The sequence below is a fragment of the Desmodus rotundus genome, chromosome 4 (assembly GCF_022682495.2).
Source record: "Desmodus rotundus isolate HL8 chromosome 4, HLdesRot8A.1, whole genome shotgun sequence".
In the NCBI taxonomy this organism is placed as follows: Eukaryota; Metazoa; Chordata; class Mammalia; order Chiroptera; family Phyllostomidae; genus Desmodus; species Desmodus rotundus.
The window spans coordinates 11,991,303-12,006,715 of record NC_071390.1 but is presented as its reverse complement, the minus strand read 5'-3'; the positions used below and the strand labels follow the sequence as shown (position 1 = coordinate 12,006,715).

At 40.5% G+C, this 15,413-nt stretch overlaps 1 protein-coding gene across 1 annotated transcript in view; it reads left to right on the top strand.

Moving 5' to 3' along the window:
* TDRD1 (tudor domain containing 1) overlaps positions 1-15,413 on the top strand; it is a 31,713-nt gene that overhangs the window by 11,613 nt on the left and 4,687 nt on the right. Inside the window, exons 10-21 of the mRNA XM_053922688.1 lie at positions 349-520; positions 1,581-1,667; positions 3,627-3,794; positions 3,917-4,024; positions 5,079-5,249; positions 7,207-7,449; positions 8,037-8,174; positions 8,801-8,911; positions 9,721-9,891; positions 11,896-12,168; positions 12,726-12,845; positions 15,004-15,120. Of these exons, the coding sequence (XP_053778663.1) occupies positions 349-520; positions 1,581-1,667; positions 3,627-3,794; positions 3,917-4,024; positions 5,079-5,249; positions 7,207-7,449; positions 8,037-8,174; positions 8,801-8,911; positions 9,721-9,891; positions 11,896-12,168; positions 12,726-12,845; positions 15,004-15,120 (1,879 nt within the window). The remainder of the gene's footprint in view (positions 1-348; positions 521-1,580; positions 1,668-3,626; positions 3,795-3,916; positions 4,025-5,078; positions 5,250-7,206; positions 7,450-8,036; positions 8,175-8,800; positions 8,912-9,720; positions 9,892-11,895; positions 12,169-12,725; positions 12,846-15,003; positions 15,121-15,413) is intronic.

Sequence of the window (15,413 nt, the reverse complement as noted above, 5' to 3'; positions counted from 1 at the left end):
GTGAGAAATATTTAGGCACATTTTATCAATCTTCCCTTTAAAAATAATCATGTTTATATTTATTACACTATTTGAAAGTGACCTGAATTGATGTGTAATTGAGGGATAATTATTATCCTTTTATCAACTTCTCAAGCTTCAAGCCCCAAAAGTCAAAGCGTTGTGAAGAGAGTACCCAAACAGAAAAGTAGTTACACATAAAATTGTTTATTTGGTTACTACTTTTGAAGAGTTTTGATAATTTTTCTGCAGGAAGCACATTATCTTATAAAATAATCACATAATTAATTAGAAAAAGTCATTTTCAAACACTGACTTTTTTTTAGCAACTTGTGCAAAATTTTTCAGGCCATAAAGTGCTTTGTGGCTGGTGTTGTCCCAACGGAGGGGGATTGGAGCCATGACTGTATCAAAACTGTCAAGTCCCTGCTAATGGAGCAGTACTGCTCTGTAAAAATCGCCGATATCGTGGAAGAGGAAGTGGCTACCTTTGCTGTGGATGTTGCGCTGCCCAGTTCAGGTAAGGCCTGCCTCTCTCTCTTTAAACGGAGCGCTAACTGTGTTATTTAGTGCCTGCCTGTTGTTCAGAAAAGGAATAGAGACGTGAAGTGAGGCCAGTCAGCCCTGCTCTGGGCTCATTCAGACTGGGATTGAAGACATGGCCTTGGCCCTGCTCTTGCAGTTGGCAGTTCGTTACAGACGTGGCACAGATTCATAGAATTGAGTGGATTAAAAGGCTAGATGGAGACTTCGTATGGCGTAACTGTATTATCCTTTTAATAGAGCCATAATATAATATCTCCTCCTAATTTCCGCTCCTTTATTGAGGAACTCAGAAATTTCTCTGTGAATTCATTCATTCTCATCACCATTGCCTTTCCTTGGAACAGCCTTCTCAGAACTCTATTTCCTTAGTATCAAGACTGTAGGTACATAGTGTTCAAGTTGTGGAGGTGGAAACACTTCGGAATCCTGCTCTACCGTTCTGGCTTTGTGTCTGTTTGAAAAGGGACTTCTTCATGGTGTGCTTGTAATTGCCCCTCAGTCTCCAAGGTATCACTCCTCTACTTTTAGAGGCTCGGGTCAGTTGGTAACTTGGTAGAAAATGCAGTTAATCCTGTTGTGAAATTAAGTATAAAAATCTGTGTTTTGTTTCATTGCTGTGTATGTTTGTTATGACCTCAGCGAACCGGAGGTGCTGCTGACCCTTGTTTCAGCCATACTTCGTGTCTGAGTAGTAGTAATCTTGTGTATTCAATTCATCTTTCCCCTAAACGTTGTCTTTCTAAGCACGCCAGTGTGGAGGTGCTAAATCTTTCTTGTTAATCACAATTTTGAAGCGATATCTTTTCATTAAATTTTCTTTCAAGTGATGATGGAAATTTTGCCTCAATTTTTAAAGCTGAGCATTACTAAAACATATTTTGCACGTGGAAAGTGAACTAGTAAGCCATATGCTAGTGTATTAATAGCTATAATCTCTAAATCATGTAATTATGACTCATTTGTTTTGTATTTATGCTTTTCCTTAATATTTAGTATATATCTCAATGTAGATCTGTTTTCTTAATCACTTTTAGGAAAACTCTTAGACCATGTGCTCGTGGAAATGGGATATGGCTTGATACCGGAGGGACAAAATTCTGAGAAGCAAAGTGCAGATCAAAGTGAGTATACACACAGTGTAGTAACTTAGTTGTCAAAGAGTATCTTCTCTGCTGAACAAAAATAAAATGCAGCTGTCACGGTGTCAGATTGATGGAAATGCTAATCATTCTATAAACTTTATATGTGAAAGGTGATATTTTTTATTTAGTAATACCTTATTTGTATTTTCAGTCTCCCCTGCCTAGTTCTTCCCTGTCTTTCCGATTAATCCTTGACATGGTAATTACCAGAGATTACAAAGTACTAAATACCGTAACGCTTTGGGCTGAGGGATTTTTAGCTAACATTTCCTTAGTTTAATTTGTTTTTCTTCCTTTTGGGGTATTCCAACAATAATAAACAGGGCTATACCATTCTGTTGTAGTAGGACGGTGTTTCTTTTTAAGTTTTTATTGGCATGTGTTTCCTTTGCATTTGGTTTAATGAGAACCCAGAAGTTTTGCTCTGATCGCTTTATTTTCTCGTTGCCCAGTCTCACGTGTCCTTTCTTGGAGTCTGCTTCTCCTTTACTTTGCCCTTAACCGGTTCCAGTCGTGTGCTGCTTAACGACAGGGGCGTCCTGGGAAATGTGTCGTCGGGTGATTTTGTCATTGTGCAGACACCGTGCAGTGCGCTTACACAGACCGAGCTGGGGTAGCCTGCACTGCACCAGTGTGAGCTGTGCCAGCAGCTCAGAGGTTTGTTCCCGGCAGCACCCCACACACTCAGGAGCAGTGCCTTGCGCTGTGATGTCACAGCATCACAGAATTTTCCCGCTTTGTTATAATCTCACAGGACCACTGTTGTATACGCGTCTGTCGTTGACTGAAACGTCATTCTGAAGTGCATGACTCTCCTTTATGATTTTTAAATATATCTTATTGATATTGCTCTTACAGCTGTCCCAGTTTTTCCCTCTTTGTCCCCCCTCTACCTGGTACCCCCCATTACCTCCAGCAATCCCCCCTTAGTTCATGTCTGTGGGTCATGCATGTAAGTGCTAGCATGACTGTCTTAAATGAAGACATGCTTCCTTGTCTCTGCTCATTCCTCCAGAGATGATCTCCAGATTAATGGTGCCGTGATTGGGCTCATCAGTCACTTAAACAATTCACCTGTGAGTCTACCTTCTCCTTCACCTCCCATCTCTTGCTGATTGATTGTGAATCTGTATTGATTCTTCTCCCAAGTGTCCTTTTTGTATGTATTTTTTCTCTCTTTTCCTATTACCACCTTTTTTTTTTAGTTCAGGAACCCTTAACATTCAAGACAATTGCAACAACCCTTGATTTTTTTTTTTGTTTCCTGTCTGTATTCTTACACTGCTGCCTGTGTGACATCCCTAAAACACAAATCTTGGTGTGACAACTCTGCTGAAAAGCTTTCAGTAGTACTTTGCCGTCTAGCGGAGAAAAACCAAATGCTCTGTGGTCTTAATAGCAGACATGGTTGAAACCAGAACTTGGTGGTGTCTTGGGGAGAGTGTGGAGTGAGAACGAACAGTGAGGGGCCTGCGACATCACACGAGAAGCTGTGATGGGCAGGGCGGGAAGAGCATGGGGGAACTGTTGCCAGAGCACCGGCAGAGCAAAGGCTTCTGGGAGGCAGTCGTCAGTAACAGCAGATGCTGCAGAGGTATCGGCGGAAGGAACAGAAATCACTGGGCAATACCTGCTTCACTACTGCACTGTGGAGGTGTGCGGTACAGTCACAGACACGATGTGAATGAGGATGTGCAGGTACAGGCGGAGCGCCTGGGAAGGGCTCCTAATCCAGACTTGGAGAGAGGCCTTCTCAAAGTGACCCCACACTGAGCAGGAAATTATCAGGCTGCTGGCACCGGGAGTGCTTTGGCAAGGGGGCGGGGAGAGAACAGCACCTGTTAAGGCCTAGAGGTGTGGAAAGCACGGGTAGGCCTGGAAAGCTGAAAAATTGGATTAATGAAGCCAAAGTGACTTATTTTTCTGTTTTCTGATGAGGTGAGCCTGAAGATGTTGGAAAAATGACAGCTGAAAACAAAATTGTTGTAGACAGAAGAGACTTAATCCCCAAAGTGTTAACTTTGAATGTAGGTGATGAGTTTTGTGGTGTGGTTTCCCACATTCAGACTCCAGGAGACTTCTTTTGTCAAAAACTACAAAGTGGCTGTAAGTAAATTTTCTCAGTCTGTGCTCTCGAGATAACATACTTCAAGAGATTCAACATGCAAAAATGAAGATGTTGTGTAGGTGTGTATTTCTTTCATTCAAGAAGTGGTCTATGTCTGCAGATAAGCTCGCTGAACTTCAGGCGTCCCTTCGCGAGTACTGTGGTCAGATGTCCCCTCGATCGGATTTTTATCCAGCCATCGGTGACATCTGCTGTGCTCAGTTCTCCGGTAAGGGAAAGTGTAACTGAATTCTTCACTTATCGTTAAGTACCTACGGGTGAGATAGAATCTTCAGTTTGCACTGGATGGCTGTATTTGAAACTTGAGTATTAAAGTGCGCCAATTCTGTTTTTATTTTTTTAAATTTTTTGTTTTTGGCTCAAAAAATTCAATGTTAATCATTTTATTATTATGACAAGACAGATGAGTTTTTCCTACCACCATTACATTCATGCTAGAGATAATGCTTCCTATATTATACATGCCACTCGATCTGTTTAAAACACGTTATTTACTATGCTTGGAATTTTTTTTTAAATATGTCCAGTTAAACTAAATCGAAGTGTGTCAGGGAACAGGGCCCGTGAGTGTGTGTGTGGTGAGGCGTGGGTAAAGCAGGGTTTATTGTTTTGTCCGCTCCGCAGTTTTAGGAGCCTGGTGCAGATAATTCTGTTTACATCAGCGTGCAAAGGTAGTGGGGGTGGGGGGAGCTCGTGTCTTCACCAGCGTTCTTTGGGACAGCCAGAGGGCCTGCCTGGCAGCCCAGAGGTGTCAGGGCACTTCCTCGGTGACTGCACAGGCCTAGCCTTGGATGACTCGGTTCTGTTATTCTTGGCTGATGGGAGGTCCAGTGGCCTCACAGAAGGGGAGACACAAGTAGGCCTCCAGGAAAATGATGGCTCAGTTGGTGGAGTCTGGTTCACTCATACTGCCAGGTATTCTAAAATTAGCTCTGCTTGATGCATTAGCAAATGGTCCATGTATTGAACAAGACCTAGTGGACTGACATGACCAAAACTTGTTCTTTGTCCTAACGAGCTGTCTGCTAGGCAGATGAGGCATGAAAATAAATGATGACAGCATGTAGGATGAATAGTCAGGAAGGTAAGAATAAAGGCGCTACTGTGGGAGTTGAAGGCTTCCATTAAGCAGAGTTAGCAATGTGGAATAAGCATTAAGCTCGATATTAAAATTTACAAATGACCATTTCTAAATTTGGGAAGAAAAGTTTTGTTTCCAGCTACATGGGAAAATCATTTGAGATCGAGTCTCCTTTTTTCAGAGGACGATCAGTGGTACCGTGCCTCCGTTTTGGCTTATGCTTCTGAAGAATCTGTGCTGGTTGGATACGTAGATTACGGAAACTTTGAAATCCTTAGTTTGAAGAGACTGTGTTCCATAACTCCGAAGTTGTTGGAGTTGCCCATGCAAGCAATAAAGTGTGTGCTGGCAGGTAGGAAAGTTTTATGATCCCAGTATTCTTAAGCTAGTAAAATCTCAAGTAGCAGTATTAGAATTGAAATTAAACTACTGATAAGATAAAGGATTATGTTCAGACATAACTTATCTTTGTATAAAAATAATTCTTAATAGAACATTTAAGAAACACTAATCGTAATAAAACAAAATTTAATGTTATGAAATTGGGGTTTTTTGCTGTTTATGGAGCCTGTGTCATTAATATCATAGAAACCTATTAACTACATGAAGTAGAGGGAAACTGCTTGTAAAAGCAATAGGAATGTTGCAGCGTGTGCTTAGAAATTACTATCTGTGTAATTTGTCCCACTCATGCCGGGAGAGGGAGGGTCTTTTCCTTCCATGTCAGTAATTGGCCTCTACAGCCTTCTTTTAAATGTACCCTGATTTAATTAGATATTTCCAAGTTTTTGCTATTAACGATGTTCTTTTAACTACATTTTACAACCTATCCAAGATCATTTACTCAAGCTAGGTTGCAAGGTGTAGATGTATTGCAAAATAGGCCCATAGGAGGAATAGAGGTGTCAGTGGGTATGCTTCTTTTCATGCTTGTGATTGTTCTTCGTGAGGGGTTGAGCTGGTAGGCACAGCTGCCGGAAACGTAGGAGGCGGCCGTTCCTCACACAGTGGTGCACCAGACAGATACTCGGCTGGCCAAAAAGTTCATTTGGTTTGTTTCTGTAAGGTGGCTCTAGTAGCACTTAGTTGTCTTTAACTTCACTCAAAACAATTAGGTTAGATTGTATTGTGACAGCTGTCATATCAGTGTGCCTTTTAAAAAAAATCTTAACAAAATTGGTGAATTTTTGTGTAGCCATTTTAATATTGAAGATGGAAGAAAATAAGCAACATTTTTGGCATATTATGCTTTATTATTTCAAGAAAGGTAAAAGCAACTGAGATGCAAAAAAAAAAGGTTTGTGCAGTGCATGGAGAAGGTGCGTGACTGACGGAACGTGTCAAATCTAACTAAGCGGTTTGCAAAGTTTCGTGCTGGAGATGTCCCGCTGGGCAATGCTCCACGGTCAGGCAGACCAGTCGAAGTTGATAGCAATTAAATCAAGACATTAATTGAGAACAATCAATGCTATACCACACAATGTATGAGATAGCCGACATACTCGAAATAGCCAAATCAATAAAGTTATTCATGAAAATGAAAAATATGTCTTTTATTTTACAAAAAAAACTAAACAAACTTTTTGACCAGCCCAGCATTTCCATATTATTTTACCTTGGCCAATTTTGATAAGCTGAACATGAAATTATTTTAATTTGCTTTATTACCAGTGCAGCCAAATGCTTTTTTGTAGTCACGTGGCTCTTCCGTTCTATGAACTAAACATAAGCCTGGGGTTGCTGATTTGTAAGTGCCCCTGCAGTGAGTGCCACAGGTGTTTACCCTGCGCTAATGTGAGGGCCCCTGTTTCTTCTGGATTGTTTGGTACTTTGGTTTGTTATTTTCTTAACAACGGTATTGAGATACAATTTACATAGACCACAAACTCCACTGTCTGAGGTGTATAATTAAGTGATTTTTTAGTACATTTACCAAGTTGTTCAGTTATCGCTATGCCCCAGTTTCACAGAATTTCTGTCACCCAGATGAGGCCTCTTGTGCCATTTATTGCCAAGCCCCTCACCAGGCGCCAGTAGTCCACCTTCCTCTTCATGGACTGGCTTTTCTGAACATTTCGTGTCAATGGAGTTTTCTTAATGTAGACATAAGGAAGGTTTTTACGGGCTTTTTCTGTGTAATTCTGCCTTTATTTTCATGTTTAGGAAATCCTTCTGCTCAGATGAAGCTTTTTGGTTCCAACGTTTGTCACAGATTACTTAAATTTACCTTTCTGGAAATGAGAAATGGAATTTCTAAATCCTTCCTGTAAGAAATATTTTTTAACCTCCTTTAAAAAATTCTTTGTTAGGAGTGAAGCCGTCCTTAGGGATTTGGACCCCAGAAGCGATTTGTCTGATGAAAACGGTTGTGCAGAACCGAATGATGACGGTGAAAGTGCTGGGCAAACTGGAAACCAGCTCTCTAGTGGCGCTTACGGATAAATCCGAGACGCCGAACGTCAGCGTGGCACAGGTGCTCACGGACGCAGGCTTTGCCATCTGGGGGAAGGGGACAGTGACAGAGCCACCTGGTGACACGAAGGAAGCCAGTGGTGAGTAACATGTCCACCAGACAGCGTTCATGCTAGAGGCCAGATGGTTTCGTGAATGTGTAAGTTCTCAGACTTCCAAAAAGAATTATGTTGACTACCTGTTGTCTTTTTAAATCGAGCATTTAGCCCTGGCCGGTGTGGCACAGTGGATTGAGTGCTGGGCTGCGAACTGAAAGGTCACCGGTTCAATTCCCTGTCAGGGCACATGCCTGGGTGCGGGCCAGGTCCGTGGTTGGGGGGGTGTGAGAAGCAACCAGTTGCTGCTTCCCTCCTCTTTCTCTCTCCCTTCTCCTCTCTCAATAAATAAATAAAATCTTAGAAAAAAAGTCAATGATTCATCCAAATACATTTAAGAGTGTGTTCGGGAACTGAAAATTTGTTGAAAGTTTTATAGGTCACTGGTAGCTAAAAATCAGTCACAAATGTGAATGAATTTGAAATGTGAAATTCACTGAGGGTAGTAATAGTTGATTGGAATGCTGGTAAACTTTCTTATAAATTCACTAGGAAGATCATGAAAATTCAGTTCTTCCAAAGCGTATTTCTAAGGCCATTTGTTTTTACAAAACGTTCATTTATTCTCACAGTTCCCTTGGATGTAGAAGCCAAACTAAACCCACTGGCATGGACATGGGTTGGACTTGCTGTTAACCAAACGGTAGATGTCGTGGTCTGCATGATATACAGCCCTGGAGAGTTCTATTGTCATGTGCTTGAAGAGGATGGTAAGTCGACTCTTGCATTTATTCATTTTTTACAAATACACTGGTGTAGATAATAACTCAAGATGAGTTTACTGAGTGATACTCTTCTTTCCAAGTACTTTCCAACAGGGGCCAAGTGAGTATTTATACTTTCAACAAAGATTTGTCTATATTTAGTCCTTTCATTCCATGTTAAGCCCTTATTTCTGTCTCTCCTTATAGGTAAACCAGTGTAGATTTTACAGAGTGTCTCCTAAATTCAGTTTTTTTAAAAAAAGATTTTATTTCTCTTCAGAGAGAGGGGAAGGGAGGGAGAAAAGGGGGAGGGAAACATTAAGGTGTAAGAGAAACATTGATCAGTTGCCTCTCACATGCCCTGAACTGGGCACACACCCAGGCATGTGCCCTGACTGGGAATCGAACCGGCAGCCCTTTGGTTCTCAGGCAGACACTCAATCCACTGAGCCACACCAGCCAGGGCTGCCCAACTTTTTAATAAGGAGAAAGGAAAAGCATTTGGTGTACTTAACAGTTGTTTGGGGATATACCTGAGATTTTATGATTAAAACATTTTCCAGCTTTAAAGAAAAATCTATGTTCTGTGTGTTTTTTTAATATTAAATGCTGTACGTGTATTGTATTTTCAGCTTTAAAGAAACTCAACGACTTGAACAAATCACTGGCAGAATTTTGTCAGCAGAAGTCGTCTAAAGACTTTAAGGCAGAAATCGGGCAACCTTGCTGTGCGTTTTTTGCAGGTGAGTGGCAGGCGGTGCGACCCTGACTTCACCACAGCCTTCTGTTTCTTGACGTTCAGCCCTTATTTTTTTAATTTCAATTTTTATTGAATTTATTGGGGCGACACTGGTCAATAAAATTATATAGGTTTTATCAACCCTTATTTTAAATGTGTATTTTCTTCCTAATGTTGAAGCAATTATTTTTCACACTTGATATTAAATAAATGCTTAAGATGATGGTTTTTTTCTTCTCTCTTTGTAACAAGGAACCTCCAAATGATACTTCCGTACCTAAACTTTGTTCAACTTTGTTAAATGATTTTCTTTCCAGAATTTCTGGTAACACTAGAATAACTTAACTAATGGAAGACCTCTTTACTGAAGATTTATTGTTTCTTCTGGTCACTCTGTGCATATTTATTTTGAAAATAAATTTAATTTCATTTCTACTATTTATTTTATATTATTTTACCAAGGAACCACTAAAACAATCTGCCCATAGTGGTGAGAGTATTAGAAGTCTTGCAGATTGACAAACATGTTCAAGTTTGCTGTCTTGCCTTCACATTCTGCTTGCTTAAGGATAGGTGGAGAATGAAATCTTTAATTTGTATCACATGTAAAAGTGTGGTGCTGTAAACATTTTGGAGATACCCTAAAAATTGATTTTGAGTACTCTTAGGGACTTGTGAGTGAAAGAGTAAACGGCCTCATGTGTGGAAGAGAGCAGGTTTATTAGCTCCTAGACACTTGTCTTCTTCAAGACAAAACTGCCGGTGTTAACAGAAGGGAAACATCCCGTGTTATGAACTCCGTGTTAAATCTAGGTGACGGCAACTGGTATCGTGCGCTAGTCAAGGAGGTCGTGCCAAATGGAAACGTTAAAGTGCATTTTGTGGATTACGGAAACGTCGAGGAAGTCACTGCAGATGAACTCCAAATGATCCCATCGGAATTTTTAATACTCCCCTTTCAAGGGATACAGTGTTGGTTAGTAGGTATGATACAGAATAAGAAATATTCTTTACTGTCTTCTAATACTTAGAGTGCATAAGTCTATGTATTAATATCTATAATTCTAATACTTTGTGTAAGTTAGAAGATCCTACATTGTAGTATAAAGTTTCAAAATGTATTTTTAAAGATACTGGCCAGACCTGCTGTCGATGTCAGAGTGGGGAGCAGCTGCTTTTCCGTACTTGTGATGGGAGTGAAAACTGATGTTTTCTCATGAAGGCATACTGCTTCTAATAATTTATCCCAGAGAAATCATCATGGAATTTCACAAAGTTTACCTACAAGGAAACTTATTAATGGAGTAATTAATAGCAAACAGTACTAGTAATAGCACACAGTAATATATTTGCTACTATTAACGAATATAATAGCAAACAGTAGTACCTGTGCTATTACTAACAGCAAATACAGGTTTACTATTATTTGCTGCTAATAATAGGAAACCAACCTACATAATCAGTAAGAGAAGAATGGTTAATGGCACTCCAGATGGTGGGCAGTGGTAGCCCCTGTTTCGTGGGGCTGCTGTGAGGAGTAAAGGAAATGTCCCAGCAGGGCCCGGCACTCCCAGTGCTGTTGGACTCCTTGCTGGCACTGTGTGTCATTGGGAGCGACGTTAAATATGTGTCATTGATAGGAAGAACTGTCGTGATTTACCTGAGGGAGGCAGGCTGTAGAAGAGATGCTGGAGAGCACTGTGACTGAGCGGACAGACTCTGGAACCTACTCTGCTCCCTACCAGCTGAGAGGCCTCCGGCAAAGTACTGCGACTCTCTGTGTTTTCTGTTTCCTACCTGAGAAATAACAGTACCTTCCTCAAAGAGCCGTGAAGAAACAAAGAGCTAAAAATATAAAAAGCTCTTAACAGTGCCTGGCATTATACCCATAATAGCTATTATTATTATTAAAATTTCTTTACAAAAGAAATATGAGAGTATTTGTGCAAGTGTGTGTTTCCATAAAAGCTGTGGAAGGTTGGACACCAAAATGTTAACGGTGGTCATGTCACGAGACAGACACTGTTCAGTGTTCTTTTGCTTATCTGTTTTACTTCTACTTGTTTTGCACTGAGTACACTTCAGGTTATAGTTTTAATTACCATGATTTATGCCAGTGATCCTTGATACGTGACCCCCAAACCAGTAGCGGCAACACGAGAACTTGATAAAAATGCAGATTCGCATTCCCCATCCAAGGCCTGCTACTAAATTGAAAACTTGGTGGGGCTCCAGAATCTGTTTTAATAAGCCCTCTGGGTAATTCGCATGAACACTTGGAAGTTTGAGAATTACTGTTACAAATAAGGGTATAAGCCACAGTTGTCCAAGAAAAATAATCTTTGGCTAAGTAAAATAACATTTTTTTTTTCTTTTATTGATTTGGGGGGGGTGGAAGGGAGGGAGAAAGAAAGGGAGAAAAACATTGATGTGAGAGAGAAACATCGATCAGTTGCCGCCTGCACACCCCCCAACTGGGGACCGAACCTGCAACCCGGGCATGTGCTCTGACCAGCAATCAAACCTGCAACCTTTCAGTTTGAGGGATGATGCCCAACCAACTGAGCCACACTGGCCAGGGCTAAAGTGACATTTTAAAATTATGATTAGAAGACTGTCCACAAAGGTGAAATTGTGTGGTTGACATCCTTTACCGGCATAATTGGTCACTCATGCTTGTGTATGTAACAGAACACAAAGGTGGCTTCTAAAATAAATACTGTTTCTATTTTTGTCTATTGGGAAAATGCCAGGTGCAGATACACTAGTGGGGAAGGTGAGGAAAGATCCTGATCAATATATTTGCAAATGCATTGTTGGTACCTCAGGAATGAAGGGTGTAGATACAGACCGGAGTGTTAAGAAAGATACTCAGTGTTGCTGATCTAATAATATACTTGGCAAGGACCAGGTCCTGAAAACTCCTGGAGCAAAAATACTGTACAGCTCAGGCCCAGGATTCTGTTTAATGCTGTTCTTATTTGCCAGATATACAGCCTGGAAACCAACACTGGACCAAGGAAGCCATAGCAAGATTTCAGATGTGTGTGGCAGGGGTGAGACTCCAAGCGCACGTGTTTGAGATCACTGACCATGGAGTGGGGGTTGAGCTCTCCGATCTGTCCACTTGTTACCCCCGAATAATCAGTGATGTTCTGATTGAGGAACATCTGGTTCTAAAAGCTAGCTCACAGAAAGACTTCTCAGAAAACAGACCCGTCAATAAACAGGACCTTCAAATCGACAGCCCAGGGCATCAAGGTAACATTATTAAGCCATTTATCTGTTATTTAAGTTTATGTTATCCTTTGTCTTTATAGGTTATAAAACATTTTCTATTCTGAATGACACAATTTTCCTGTACAAATATGCTTTGTGGAAATAGATGAATGACAGGCTATTAAAGTTAACTTAATACTAATTTATTGAAACGTGGCCTTATTAAACAAACATTATACTCATTTTTAACGTTACTTACCAGGTAAACTTGCATCATACAGCTATGTACACCCTAGTGTTTGATACATTCGAGAGTTACACTGGACGCGCTGCGGAAGTGTAACATGTGCCGCGAGAAGCACAATACCACGAGGCTGCAGTCATCCCAGGGTTCTCGTTACAGGTTGGGCTTTTGTGTCATGCCCACAGAGTCCCTCAAATAAAATCGATTGTTTCCTGAAAGTACAGATTTTCATTTGGGAAGTTGGGAATGTTGGTAATCTGCAGTTGATGAACAAATGAGTGAAGACATACGTTCCTGGGGAAGACTACTAAATGGGGTCTCTTCCGTGGAGATCCAGTGTTTGGTGTGTTTGCAGCCATCTCTTCAGCTGAGCAGTGGAGGACGATAGAGTTGCCAGTCAATAAAACTGTACGAGCGAGCATATTAGAAATCGTAAACCCAAACTCATTTTATGCGCTACCAAATGAGATGCCAGGTAAGAAATTAAAATTTGAGGCCTATTTTTGATAATCTTTTTTAAATTTATATTTTATTGTTAATGGTACTGCAATTGTCTCCACTTTTTCTGTTTGCCTACTTCTACCCCCCAAGGCATTTCCCACACTGCTGTCCCTGTCCGTGGGTCATGCATATATGCTCTTTTGCTAATCCTTTCATCCAGTCCCTGTTCCCCTCTCCCCTCCGACAGCTGTCAGTCTGTTGCATGTATCTGTGCTTCTGCTTCTGTGTGTTTGTTAGTTTATTTTGTTCATTAGATTCCACATATAAGTGAGATCATATGGTATTTGTCTTTCACTGACTGGCTCATTTCGCTTAGCATAATAGTCTTTGGGTCCATCCGTGGTGTTCCAAAAGGGAGGACTTCCTTCTTTTTCACTGCTGCATAGTATCCCGTTGTATAAATGTACCGCGGCTTTTTTATCCACTCGTTTACTGATGGGTGCCTAGGCTGTTTGCAGGTCTTGGCTGTTGTAAATAACACTGCTATGAACACAGGAATGCATACATTCTTTTGAATTGGTGTTTCGAGATTCTTAGGATGTATTCCAAGTGGAATTGCCGGGTCAAAGGGCAGTTCCGTTTTTACTTTTTTGAGGAAATTCCATATTGTAGCTGCATCAGTCTGCATTCCCACCAACAGTGAACTAGGGTTCCCTTTTCTCCACATCCTCACAGGCACTTGTTTGCTGATTTATTGATGGTAGCTGCTAATCTTCTTAATTATAAAATCGAAGTGCTTATCTGAACTCATTAGGAATTGGGGAGAGGAGGAGGGTAATGATTTTGTCTCACGCAAGGTTTTAAGGAAGAATTGATCTTAAACACTGCAGGCCAATTTACTTACAGACCTGGCTGGGTAGTTCAGTGGGATAGACCGTCGTCCCCATATGCCGAGGTTGCGGGTTCGATCACAAGTCAGGGCTCGTACGAGAATCAACCAGCGAAGGCATAGAGAAGTGGAACAACAAATTGATGTTTCTCTCTCTCAGATCAATAAAAAGGCTTAAAATTTACTTACAAAAACACAAGTGTCTACATGAGTAGAATGCCCTGCACCAGCACCTATTCAACCTAATCATGATAGTCTACAGCTTTTCATAACAAAACAGTGTCCTTACGTAATGTATTGCTTTTTGTTTTTAAATGTATTCTGTTTATGTTGAGTTGTCTGACTAAGTTAACCTTCTTTAACCATTTAAGAGAATTTGAACTAAAACTTTCTTATATTGGAAGGGTACTTTGAATTTGTGATTATGGTGTTACTATATCTTTAGAAACTTAGAGAAATGTTTTACACTGGACCTAATCATGAAGAGGAGTAGCATATAAGTATTTTTAATTTTTCTTTTTTGTTTCATGGAGTTTACAGTTAAGTCTTCTCTTCATTTGAGTTTATACTTATCATGTGGAAGGTTAGTTAGTACAAGTTGGGTGGTGGCTAATCAGAATCACTTGCAGGGACTTTAAGACAACTGTAGGCATACCTCGGGGATTACATGGTTCAATTCCAGACCGCTGCAATAAAGTAAACATCATAAGAAAGCAAGTCACACGAACTTTCGTTTCCCAGTGCATGTAAAAATAATGTTTACATGCTACTATAGTCTGCAACTGTGCAGTAGCATTATTTCTAATAAGACAGCGTACATATCCTAATTGAAAAATACATTATTGCTAAAAAATGCTAACCACATCTGAGCTGCAGTGAGTTGTAATCTTTTTGCTGGTGGAGGGTCTTACTTTTAATTTGTAGAAAGTGCAATATCTGAAATGTAATAAAACTAGGCGTGCCTGTATAACACACTCAGTGAAAAGTACACCAAAGCACTTTTTGTTTGTAAAAATACAGCTTATTAACTTTTCATAGAGTGAATACACTAGTGTAACACCCCAGTCAACGAATCAGCCCGCCGGAGGCTTCTTCCTTGCCCCTCTCTGAATTGCACCCCTCTGGCACACAATGGCCAGTCGTGGTTTTATTTATTTTTTAAGTATATGTTCTAATACAGACAGGGTTTTTTTGAGTGATTAGATTTGACATTCTTTTGAATTTTGACAAATCTAAACGTGTATACTATATTTGAATAGCAGCATTGACAATATTCACAAGAGATCGTGTTTATGTATTTTAGAAGATCAGGAGAAACTGTGGGCTCTGACAGCTGAGTTGTTGGAATCCTGCAATGCCCAGAAGAGCCGGCCGCCCTATAGACCGAGAGAGGGAGATGCGTGCTGCGCCCGATACACAAGTAAGATTCTTCTAGGGAAGACATTAAAGGGAGAGTATTTTTCTGTTCTCTTTTGCAGGAATAGTAAAATCATACTACTTTAGATGCATATTTTATTTGGTTAGAGAGAGAAGTTAGAGACAGGGGTTTAATTCAGTTTTTCTGTGCCATAACCACAGAATACGTTTGGGCAAGGGTAGGTGGAAATGCGTAAATCTGTCAGTACTTCTAGATAACCGGCTCTAGGTAACAGCACTCTGTGCGGTGGGTCAGTAATGTTACATGTACATACAGAGGGACGGCAGATCATTTAT